Below are 12,033 nucleotides of genomic sequence, written 5' to 3' on the forward strand. Positions count from 1 at the left end.
AGAAGCCCCTGAAACACACAGCCACACGGGCTGTGTTCCTGCGCTGGTCCAGAACGCACTCATTCATTCACTCGTTCATTCACTCGTTCACTCATTCAGTACATATCTATTGATGCCCTACTCTGAGCCTGACAATGTCCTAGACTCTGGGGATTTAGCAGTGAGCCGAAAGACCCACTTCCTGGCCTCTGTGGAACCTGCATTCATGGACGGGGAGGGGACACCTGAGCATAACTGCCGCAGGGGTCTCAGTCACCTGGCAGTCCCTGAGTGCGCACCTGCTGAGCACCAGGTCCTGTGCCGGAGCGGGCCTGTCAGAGAGAGACCCTGCCCACTTTGGGGGGGGGGGTTGTGTTCTGATGTGACAGGTGCCGTGACAGAGGTGAGCCGGGCCCCACCAGCCCAGAGGGAGGCCAGGAGGCAGGCAGGTGCGTTCCCCGGAGAGTCTGGGCTGGCAGGCGCCAGGCGCTCACGCTTCTCCTTTAAGGGCTCAGAAGCCTACAGTGTACTCATCCATTCGGGGCTGGAGCTGGGGTTCCTCAGGGCCGTTCATGTCCAGCTGAGCTCTCTCACCCATCTCTGGCCCGACAGCAGCTTGCCCACCGTCCGCGATCCCACGAAGGTGTATTTTCACCCTTCTGGTGCTAACCACGCCAGTGCTCTCCAGCCACAGGACAACAGCTCCGACCCTGACTTTGGCATTTAAGGCCCTGCCCACCTCAGGGACCCCGTGCCCCACTGCTCCTGCTCCTCTCTTCACGGCCACAGCAAACAGCATGCAATTTCCCCAACAGTCTGCTGCATTCCTTGCACACGCCATTGTCCCCGGCCAAATGCCCTCCCCCGCCTCAGGCTGGGTGAACTCCTAGTCATTCTTCAAAGCCCCGGACAGAGCCATCTCTGTGGCAGGAAGCCTTGCACCACCCCACGGCAGGGTTCACTGGTCCTCCCCCAGGGCTGACCTTGCCTCTGACCCACATGCTACCACACGCTCGCAGGCCAGCGTCTCTCTTTAAACTGCTGATTCCTTGACGGAGGTCTGCAACTCAGAGCTGGCCCGTGCAAGATGTTCAGGGGAAAAAAGTGCCCATTGAATTAAGCTGGCAAGAGCTCACGGTGCTTCTCAGAGTCCTGGGAGGTATTTCTTTCAGCCCAGAAACCTCAAGTTTTTTTTTTAGAGCAACCAGGCACTCTTTGATAATCGCTTCACTCATCTTAGGTTTCTGTTTCCTCTTGTCAAAGTTGGGACCCCGCCCCCTTCCAGCTGTAACCCTCTCTCTGTCACAGATAAAGATAAAAAGTGTGGCTCTAGGCTCGTGGCTTTCAGTGAAGCCCTCTCCAGCTCAGGCTCTCAGTGAGTCCCCCATCTCTCCTGCCCAACTTGGCTGTGGACAGAGTGCCCCTGCCCACCACTGGGACCTCACCTCCGCGTGAGTATGACAGCCTGTCATGCTCCAGCATCTAGGGACTTCATTCCTGATCCACCTTCACTGACCTATTCTCCTTCCTCACAGCTACCTTGGACTTGGAAGGATAATTATGATGATGGTCGTGGCAGCGGCAGCCAGTTTTATTGAGCACCTACTAGATCCTAGGCCCCACGCACTTTGATGTTTACCTATTTGAGACTCGTGGCAGCCCTGCAGGATGCTGCATACCCATCTGACAGAAGAGTAAACTGAGGAGCAGAGAGAGAGAGAGAGAGGCCACTAGACCAAGGTCACAAGTGACCGAGCTGGGACTCAAGGCTGGGCTTCTGAGCCCGCTCTGTGCTGTCTGCACCCTTCCCCTTGCTGCATCCCACCTCCCGCCCAGAGCTGGTCCCCACACTCCCATCCCCCGCTGCCCAGAAAGCACCCCTTGGGCCTTGGGGTGGCTCCCAGGTGGGACTCAGCAGCAGCAGGTTGCGGGATGGGCAGGCCCGTGTGGGCAGAGCCCCTCTCCCGGCCCCCGCCTGGATACCGGGCCCTGGGCTCACGCTGCGGCAGGTCAGTGTCAGCTGCTCTCACGTGCACCGGCTCACCCACTCTCAGGGCAAGTCTGTTACAGAATCTGTAATTATCATCATCACTCTGCCCATTTCACAGATGGGAAAACGAAGGCCCAGAGAGAGTTTGAGTGGCTAGGCTGTGAGGCAGCAGCCCGTGGCAGAGCCTGATCCAGCACCAGAGCCTCTCGTGCTCTCACCCCCCACGGTGCCCCCAGTGACCTGCCCCCAAGCACGTGGTGTGTGAATATTCCTGATTTACTCATGACTTCACTCGACGGTGCAAAGCCTCAGGTGTTCAGAGCAGCCCCGCCATGCCTGGCTCCTTCCTAAGAAGTCTTCCACGCCAATTATTCACTTCATCCTCGTCACCCCCCTTTTACAGATGAGGACACCGAGGCCCAGTGTGGTTCGGGCATCCAGGGTCCCACAGCTGCTGAGGGGCAGAGCTGGGGTGTGAATTTGCACAGTCCGGCTGCAGAGCCCACGCCCTGGGAACTGCCTCCCAGTGACTGCTGCACTGAAGACGCTGCCTGACTCTGGCCGCAGCCCTCACACATGCAAGGCCCTGGACCAGGCACCAGGAGGTGACCGTCTGCGTCAGCCTGGCCCCAGCAGGGAGGAACGTGTCGCAGAACCGCCACATCTCCCGGGTCCCGAGGAAGGAGGTGGGACGGATGGGGAAGGCCTCGGGAGGAGGGGGCGTGAGATGTGGGCCCTAGAGCCGGGCGGGGTTTTCCACGGGTGGTGGGGGGGGGGTGGCGGGAGGCACCGGGTGCCCTGGTGCAGGGGAGCACGGGCCTGCTGCCGGGCGGCCATCGGCAAGGGCACTGGCAGAACGGGAGCGTGACCGGCACGAGGGCCTTACTTTTCTTGTGGTTGTAGAACTTGTCCTCAGAGCCGTCCTTGGACTTCTTGACGATCAGTTTCCCGGACTCGACGTCGACTTTGAGGTGCAGTTTCTGAGGGATCGCCAGAGACTCCGCCTTCACCTGTGAAGAGGAGGAGGAGCAGGAGGAAGAGGGGAAGGAGGAGGGGGAGATGTCGGTCATCTCTTCTCTGTCCAGGCTTTCATCAGGGTGCCAACCCTCCCATGGCGAGCCCCTCTCTCCCCTGGCCAGTCCAGCCTCCGTGTCTTGCAGGTGGCCACCCAGCTTCTACTTCCAAGCCCCGCTGGCCCGGAGCCACACCCCCAGGCTTCCCGGGGCAGCTCCTAACAACGGCTGACACGAGGGGAGGAGCCCAGCGAAGCCGTCGGGGGTGCGTGAGCTGCTCTGCCCACAGGTTTGCTGCGGGACACAGGTGACGACCCGCTGGAAAGCCGTTCCTGCACCGCCTCGTTGGGCAACGCCCATTAATCTGACGTCACCTACTTCCAGAGACTGTTTTTAGCGACAGACTTAAGCTCCTGAGCCTTATTACAACCAATAATGGAATAATGACAGATACTAATTAGGAAAAAGACAATTGCCGTGCTCGGAAGGTAGAAACTTAGGCTAAAGCAGAATTATCATCAGGGCTGGGAAGGGCTTTCTGGGAGGGGGACATGGTGGGGCGGGGGGGCATCTCATCCTGGTTCTGACTGTGGGCCCAGGGCTGAGAGGGACGCACCGCAATCTGTGGGCACAAATAAGGGAGGCAAATTTCCAGACCAGAGCCTGGGGGTTCTGACTCGGTCACTCCCGGGGAAATCATACCATTCCCTAACCACCACCCCCCACCAGGCACTATGCAGACAGTTCGGGGGGCCCACTGGATGCCCTCACCACTTGCCCCGTGCTGAGATGAACAGTGTTTAAGTCATGTGGGGCCGAGAAGCTCTTTCCCAGGGAGCCTCCCCGGGAAGCTGGGCTCACGTGCCCACCCGGACACCCGTTCTGACGCCTAAGCATCCTCACGGGAGGTCCCACTGCCTGCCGTTCTCAGTCACTGGGCTCCCTGGCCTTGCACAGCTGGGCCAAGAGCTCTCCTTCTGCGGGGACCAGAATGTGCCCCAGCCTCCAGCTGCAAAGCGCAAGGGCACAGCCGCTTACCTCGAAGGTGACCGGAGGGATGACCGACCGCCGGTTGGGAGCCTCGGGGCCCTCGTGCAGCAAGGCCTTGACCTGCGGGCACACATGCAGAACGCCCCAGGTCGGGAGGCGAAGGGAGGCGGCCTCCTCGGGGACAGAGCCGGAGGCGCGGAGCCCGCGCGCCTGGGCACTCTCCGAGCCAAGGGGAGACCGAAGAGAAGCCAAGGGAAGCTGCAGGACCCCCCTCCCCAGGTACCTTATCTTCAATCGAGGACAGCAGACTTGTCAGTTGGCTGAGCTTGGTCACCATGTTGATCGGAGTGGTGTCACCAGACCCCTGGGAGGGGAGGACACGAGCCAATCAGGGCACATTCCCCGCGTGGCAGCCGCCGAGAGCGGCGACCCCGAGCGCTTTCCACGCCTCATCGCACCTCATCGCCGCCCCCCCCACGACCCAGAAGTACTGTCGTGCACGCCCTTTGCCCGTGCAGAAATCAAGGATACTGCCCATCGCCTTAAATGCGTCATGGCTGAAAAACAAGTCCTTTTTTCTTCCCTCTCGATCTGCTTCTCCCCCAGAGCTTCGCACCTCATCCACTCATTTGCTTAAACAAAACTCTAGGCCTGGACTTGACTATTACCTCCTCCTCCCACAGCGACAGCATCACGCGGCCGCCTTCCTGGCATAGAGCCACCCGCTGCCCGACACCCTGCGCCGGCTGCTGTCCGCCCCTCACTGGGAGAGGCTCATCCAAACGCCTTACCCCGCCCTCCAAGACCACATGACCCAACGCTCCGCCCCCAGCCTCCCTCCTCATCTGCCCGTGGTCTTGAGCAATCTATCCTTTCTGAGGAATCCCCAGAGACAAGGATTTCACCCAGGACGGCCACCCCTTTTGTCACTCGGGTCTCAGATCCACAAAGAGGGGTCTCCCCTGATGCTCAAGGAGCCACCAGGGCATCGCTGTCATGTCGCCCTGCTTTGCTGCCTATCGATCCCCCACGGTCCTTGATGTGTTCACTGTGTTTCCCCTGCTGGACCGCAGGCTCTGTGAGAACGGGGACAATGCACTGGGTGCACTGAGTGCCGTGCTGCGGCCTGGGTGCTGGGAAGAGCCCCCAGCCAGCAAAGACGCTCGGTGAGGTTGTCGGATGCACACGCGAGGCCCAGAGAGCTGCAGCTCCGTGCCGGAAGTCACGCAGCTAGCGCACGGCAGAGCAGGTCTTGGGTCTCGTTGGCCCGGCACCACGCCCACCATCTCAAGCGTTTATTCCCAGAATAAATATTTATAAAGCATCTAGTCTGTGCCAAGCACACTGCCGGGTGCTGGAGGTATAGAGAGTTAATATAGATACCCCCCTTGTCCTCCAGAGGCAGGACGAGCAAAGCGGGCAGGTGTACAATTCGCCCGAATACCGGCCGGAACGGAACGAGCTGTTAACTCTAACCAAGTGACGCCCCTTGATCCCGTCCCCTCATCCCCGTTTGACAAGTCAGCCAGGCCGTGCTCGCTTTTGACCCCAGTTTTCTGCCCAGCCACGTCAGAGACCACTTCTGCCATCGGCAACCAGCCATCCCTTCTGTCACCACCAACAGCAACACCATCCCCACGGCTCTCCCCACCACGACCACTGTCACCTCCGTCAGCACCATCTCTACCACCTCCAACCACCAGCCATCGACACCCCCACCGACACCCACCACAACTGTCACCGGCGTCAGCACTTCCATCAACACTTTCTCTGACTACTTTGCTCCTTAAAGCTGCCGTCTACGGTTGTGGTGACCAGGGAGAAGCCTTGGCAGAGCTTGGTAGGTTCGGCAAAAACGTAAAGCAAAAATGAGGTTCCTGACAAACCGGGGAGAGTCCTTGGAACAGAAGGTACGAGAATGCTGGGACTCGTCCGTGTGTCTGCCTCGTCCTCGGGCAGAGCCCACACGGGGACCAGATGGGCCCTTACACTCCGGCAAACGTAGCTTGAGCGCACCCACTCATCTAGCCTGCACGTGCATGGATTCTAAGAACCCTTGTTTTGCAGACGGGGAGGTGGGGTCAAAGTGGCGAGTCAACTTGTCCAAGGTCACGGAGCTAGGGAAGCCCCCCCACCAAGAGCTGAATGCACCTGTGGTCCAGTGCTTCTCAGCTGGTGGCGATTTCGTCCCCCAGGGGGCACTCGACAAGCCTGTTGGCGCGCTGGGGGCTGTCACAGCTGGAGCGTGCTGATGGTGTCCAGTGGGGAGAGGCCAGGTTGCGTGAACAACCAAGCGGCCTGGGGGCAGAGGCCACACCTCCCAGCTCAGCCTGGAAGCTCGTGGCTGGGTCTGAGGTTTACACAAGCTGGTGAGCTTTTCCACTTCGCTTCGCTTTGCAGTTGCTAACGTGGGCCCCGAGGCTAGTAGCGACTCTCCTCCCTCACACAGGACAGACGCAGGACTCCAGGGGTCCCCCTCTGGTCCCACCCCCCTCAGGGCAGGGGTCTCATGTTGGTAAGAGTCTAGCCCAGCCAGGCGGCTCACACACGCAGTGTCACTTCCCGCGTAGGGGAACCTGCAGCGTCGGACACGACTGGCCCCATTTCACGGAAGAGAAAACCGAGGTGCACGGCAGGCGAGTCCGAGACCACACCAGACATTTCCAGTCCGGGGCTGGAATTCTTTCCCTGGGGGAGCCTTGAACTCCCTCCTCTGGGGGGGGTTCTGAAGACTTTTCTCTCGGAGTCAGGGTCTCACAGGGTGGGAAGGAGCGAAAACCCTTTGTGGCCGCTCTGCCCCGCCACCGTTCACAGACTTTGGCCTCGGCTGAGCAGTGCGCGCAGTGGGACCGCCGCCAGCTCGCGTCTCCGGGGGCTTTTCCCTCATCGAACCGACTTCAAAGATCTAGGTGCGTGGTCTTCTAGTTAAACTATTTAAACTTTACTATCTGGCACCACCCCTATTTTGTCTAGATTTGTTCTGACTGTCCTGTAAATTTATCCATCGTTCACTTGGAGGAAAGCAAAGTTATCTCTTTTTATTTTCTGATGAATTTTAAAGTTGTACAAGTAGAAAGTAACACATATAATTTCTCACTAAAAAACTCAAACAATATAATAATATATAAAAAACTCAAACCCAAAGTCCCCCTCAGCTGGGACCCTTCTCCCCCGTTTTACGCCCCACCCCCACCACCGCTGCCATGGTAACCAGAGTTGCCCTTTGGGTATAAGTCCTTCTGGCACAATTTTCCGGTATACTCTATATACTGTCCTGCCATTTGCTTCTCTTCTTTCTTTTTTTTTTAATCCAACAATGTGTGTTGGAGATCTTTCCACATCAGTGCATGCACCGCAGCAAATTCTGCACAACTCCCTCCATGTGTGTGTTTCCAGTGTTTTTGCTTTTAGAGACAAGGCCACAATGAAGAGCTTTGTCCGCACCTCTTGCCCCTAAGACAACCGCCTCCACACAGGACTGGTTGCTTGGGGGGTGCGTGCATTGAACATGTTCACGCTGTCGGGGCCCAGGGAGGCCAGGTCACGGGATCACACGGCGTCCCAAGGTCCCACAACAGCCCGTCGACTGTCTGCAACCACAGTGGCCCGGGAAGACAGGGAGCGGCTGTGCCCCCAAGAGCAGGACGGAACTCTCCCGGGGCCGGCTGGGCGCCCTCCCTGCCCCCGAGGGCTGAGACACAGCCCCCTCTCCAGGCCGAGGGGCCCACGGGCGGCCCTTCTGGGGAGCAGCGACTCCCTGCTCCTGCCGCTCCCCAGTGTGTCCGTCCCCAGCGCACGCAGGGGTGCCGGGCACGGTCATTCCTGTGCGCCTCATTTTCCCATTGCAGCATCAGTCACACCGATTCCCCCGTGCGCACGCATTAAACTCGTTTTTCTCCTGTTCATCTGGTCTCGTTTCAATCTTACTACCTAGTCCAGCCGTAAAAACTAAAGCAGGGCAGAAGGGGGTGAATTATCCCCTCTCCCTGACAGTGCAAACAGTCAGATTGCTTTTCAGAAAACCCGTTTCCACTCCAGCAGGGACGCGAGCCCTCGGGAGTCCCTGCGCAGCCCCTCCCACCCCCCCCCCCCCGCCCCCCAGCTTCACCCGTCAGCCTCTGGCCCGTCTGATGTGCACGAAGGCAGCTAGCTCCTCATTGTCAAGGCCATTTTCTGGTTACTAAGGAGGTGAGGTTTAGCATCTCTTCCTGGCCACACCCAGTTCTTGGGTAAAACAGTCTTCTGCACATCCTTTCCCCATGCTACGGATTGGGTTGTTTTTACCCAGCTATTTATTTTTGTAGACTTTTTAAAGTGTTAACCCTGTGTCCCTTATCTTGATTGCAAGTACTCCCTCGGATATTTCTTTCCTTGTGTTAAATTCTGCTGCTGACACCTGGTTACCCAGAGCTTCACTCAGTGGGGAGCTCGGACTTGGCCCCTCTGGGCGTGAGCAGGTGCCTGTGGGGGGAGGGGGAGGTGCACCTACACCTTGGACTTCCTGGGGCAGAGGCAGGAGCAAGGTTTTAGGCACCTCGTGTGTGTGTGTGTGTGTGTGTGTCTCTTTCAGTTTCTGAAGAGAAATGGAGGGAAAGGCCCCGCCCCGCAGCCTTAGTCAGCACTACTAATAAGCCGTTTTGCTGATGGATGCATCATTTGAAATCTTTACTTCTGAAATTGAAATCAGGCAGCGGGAAATGCTTTACGGGGGAGGGCGGGGTGGCGTGGGCAGAGTTCTGTGGCCCTCGCCCCTCACCCCGAAGCATACTCTCGTGGTCCCCCAACAACATCGGGGCGAGGTGGGGCTCCCACCTGAGCACTCAGGACCCTGGCTACCTCCATGGCCCTCCCCACCCCCCGTATCAAGTTCCTCTTTCCCACCGCCACACCTTTACCTGAGGCCGCGGACGGAGGCCCGGTGAGAGCTGCTGGTCAAACAACCTCTGCAGAGACTCCAGGGAGGGGAGGGTCCGGATCACTTCTCTGGGGACGGGGGACAAGGGGAAGGTCGAGGGTTAGTGAGGGGCCGGCTGAGGCGTCCCTGGCTTCACCTGGAGCCACACCTGGCGAAGCAGTGTCCTCCCTAGAAGAACCAGCCCCGGCAAAGACCCAGGCCTGCCCTCCCCCAGAGCCCACTCCTTCCTCCTTCCCACACCCCGGACCACACGGGAGTCGTCCCGCCGAGAGCGGGTTTACCTCCGTTTCCTCGCCCACGGCCTGTGAAAAACTTGGATCCAGAATCACAAAGCTGCTTTGAAAGACCTCGGTAATCCATGCTCCCAACCTGGACGGTTGATAAGGGCCGTCCCCCGCCCCCACTGTTAAAATGCAAATGTCTGGGCCCCAACCTGGTTCGGTCTGGAATCTGCATTTTAAATGCCTGCCCCGGGGGCTTCCGGCGCCGGAGGTCTGTGCTTCCCGGCTCCAGTCCCCTCCCCCGAGCTCAGGTGGGCGCAGAGAGGGTCCCCTGGGTCTGACCCACCCACGGCCCCGGGGTGGGCCCCATTGTGGGGCCTTCGCCCCTTCTCGTCTCGTCCTGTGGCTTTCTCGTTGTTTTAGGAGTGGTGGGCAGCTCTGACCTCCACTTTTCACATACTTCACCGACAACTGTCAATGTTTTTACATGGTTAACTTTCTCCATGGCTTCCAGAGACCTCATGGCGTGAAGGTGTTCACATCGGGTGTAGACGTTTGGGTTATTTTGAGACCTTGGGGATCATACACGAGGGCTGCCCTGGAAAGTTTTGTTATCACAGCTTCTCTCCAGTTTCAGCCACCGTTTAAGGACCACCGGAGATTACGGCTCTCGGGCAGCGTCGCCCAGCCTTTGAGGGGCGTGCGGAGGACGGGCCGTCAGGGCTGCCCCAGCCCGGAGGTGCCGGCTGAGTTCCTTCCATTGTTACCCTTCCTGCCGTCCGCAACACTGCATTTCCATACTGATGAGCTGATTTGCATAGCTTTCATCCCTAATGTCATTAAGTTGTTTTTTTTTACTCGGTTGGTTGCAACTGTATCTCTCTTTGTGCAAACTGTCTGTGTTCTTTGTCAGCGTTCTGTGGGGACTGTCGTTAGTACTTTCATACATTGACATAAACTCTTAACACGTTGCTTCCGTTTGTATTTCATCTAGGGCTTGTCTGTTTTTCCCCATTCTGTTAGTTGCCGTCGTGGGTGGGCCGGATGTCATTATAAAGTGATTTGTCATTTTTTTTATTGTTCCATGTTTCATCCTTTCTGGGGTGATGTTTGGCTTACCCGAGTCAACCAGGGGTCCCCAGGGTTTACCGGTGAGCAGCTCTCTGCTCACGGTCCTTTGGTTTCTCCCTCGTAGAAGTGACGTTTCAGAGGGGTGCGTGGGGACCTGCTGCTCTCCACGCCCCCACACCTGCCCCAGGTGGGCCGTCGTGGGGTCGGTTTCCTCTTTCATTTGGCCATCATTTAGGAGACGATCTGCAAACACCTCACGGCCGCGGCCGGCGCGGTTCCTTCTTTCCGTTTTCCCCGAGTGGCGTTCTGGGAGTATGGAACGGACATTTCGCTTCGTGTGTGTTCGCATCCAGCTGCTACCCCGAGCAGCTGGGTTCTTATTTTTAGGATCACCAGCTCTCCAACACATTGGGAGGAAGAAATGCTCGGATCCTTTTTGAAGCAGAGGCATGTGATTCACACATTTTCACAACTCTTTTTTTTTTTTTTTTTTTAATTTGCAAGGCCTCCCTGGTCCGAGGTTGGCCTCAGTCAGAAGTCTTCCGCTTGGGGACATTGAGTCAGAACTTCTATCGCCTCTTCAGAAAGTGTGGATAATGCCAAAGGTTGCCGTTTTTTTAAAGCAACAGTGCTGTTCCCAGGTGTTTCCTCTCTGCACTCACTCCTCTTCCTCGGGGTTTAGAAACGTGATAAGAAGAGGTTGAGGCATTGTTATTTGGTTCTTCTGTTAATCGCGTCTTGGGGAGGTTTTTAAATTCATGGACTTAGCTCCTATAGAAGCCTGTACATTTTTTTTCCTCTTATACACGTAGTCATCAATTATGCATCATTTTTTCCTGCTTCTTTCAGAGCCCATCCTACCCGTGATAAGTTGAACCTCTACACCAGGGGTGTCAAATTCATTTTCACCGGGAGCACCATCAGCCTCAAGGTCGCCTTCAAAGGGTCGAATGTAACTGTAGGACTGTATAAATGTAACTACTCCTTAGCTAGGGGCAAGGAGCTCAGCACTGCTGCCAGGGTAGAAACAAGGTGCCCGCCGGATAAAACCGGGTAGAGGGCCGGATCTGGTCCGAGGGCCTTGTGTCCGCCACCTGGGCTCTACACCCTCTTGGCGAAGACCGCCGATTTCGGCTACGCATCCTCCATGCCCGCTTCCTCAGCCCCCGCCTGCCCGCCCTCCCCGAGCTTTCTGAGCACGCTCCGCTGACACTCAGCTCTGTTCTCTGATTTGATTTTCAAATTTGATTAGAAGATCATGGCTTTATTTCTATGGCCGCCATTGAAGCGGTTACAGTAACGGTGAATGAAGTGTTTCTGTCTGGGGCCTGTCTGCTCACTGAGATCTTCGCCCTGCCCCACCTCACACCACCTCCACACTTTGCCCCCTTATTTTAGAGCCCCACTGTCCGACGTTCCCCGTTTCAGGGGTTTCCACGTCTGTCCAGACGCTGGTGACTTCATTCTCTTTATTTCTCTCTTCTCTCTGGAATGGCCCCGGCCCGGTTCTGGATAACCTCACTTGGGGTCACCCATCTTCCTTGAGCCGCCGAAGGCCTCCATGTCCGACGCAGGACCCGCCCCCCCCAACGACGGCCTTTTGCATTGGGGGGGGGGGCTCTCGCCCTGCGGCTCCCGCCCTAGCTCCCTGCCACCGTCCCACTGAGGGCGGCGGTGGTGCTGGGCCAAGTGGCACGAGTGGGCGAACCTGGGCCCCTTTGGCGTCACCCTCGGACTCTGGTTCCAGCCCCTCCTCCTGCACTTCACCTCTAATCAACCAGCCCGGGTCCCCGTCTCCCTGAGTGACCTTATCCCCCCACCGTCTCCCAGCTGGATGCCGGTGGGCCTCGGCGT

At 57.8% G+C, this 12,033-nt stretch overlaps 1 protein-coding gene across 1 annotated transcript in view; it reads right to left on the bottom strand.

Moving 5' to 3' along the window:
* INPP5D (inositol polyphosphate-5-phosphatase D) overlaps positions 1-12,033 on the bottom strand; it is a 108,329-nt gene that overhangs the window by 38,753 nt on the left and 57,543 nt on the right. Inside the window, exons 6-9 of the mRNA XM_045845719.1 lie at positions 8,868-8,955; positions 4,256-4,336; positions 4,021-4,092; positions 2,856-2,979 (exon numbers count right to left, since the gene is read on the bottom strand). Coding sequence (XP_045701675.1) covers positions 2,856-2,979; positions 4,021-4,092; positions 4,256-4,336; positions 8,868-8,955 — 365 coding nt within the window. The remainder of the gene's footprint in view (positions 1-2,855; positions 2,980-4,020; positions 4,093-4,255; positions 4,337-8,867; positions 8,956-12,033) is intronic.

Source organism: Phyllostomus hastatus, unplaced genomic scaffold (assembly GCF_019186645.2).
Source record: "Phyllostomus hastatus isolate PE091 unplaced genomic scaffold, TTU_PhHast_1.1 phas_contig_477, whole genome shotgun sequence".
NCBI classification, from domain to species: domain Eukaryota; kingdom Metazoa; phylum Chordata; class Mammalia; order Chiroptera; family Phyllostomidae; genus Phyllostomus; species Phyllostomus hastatus.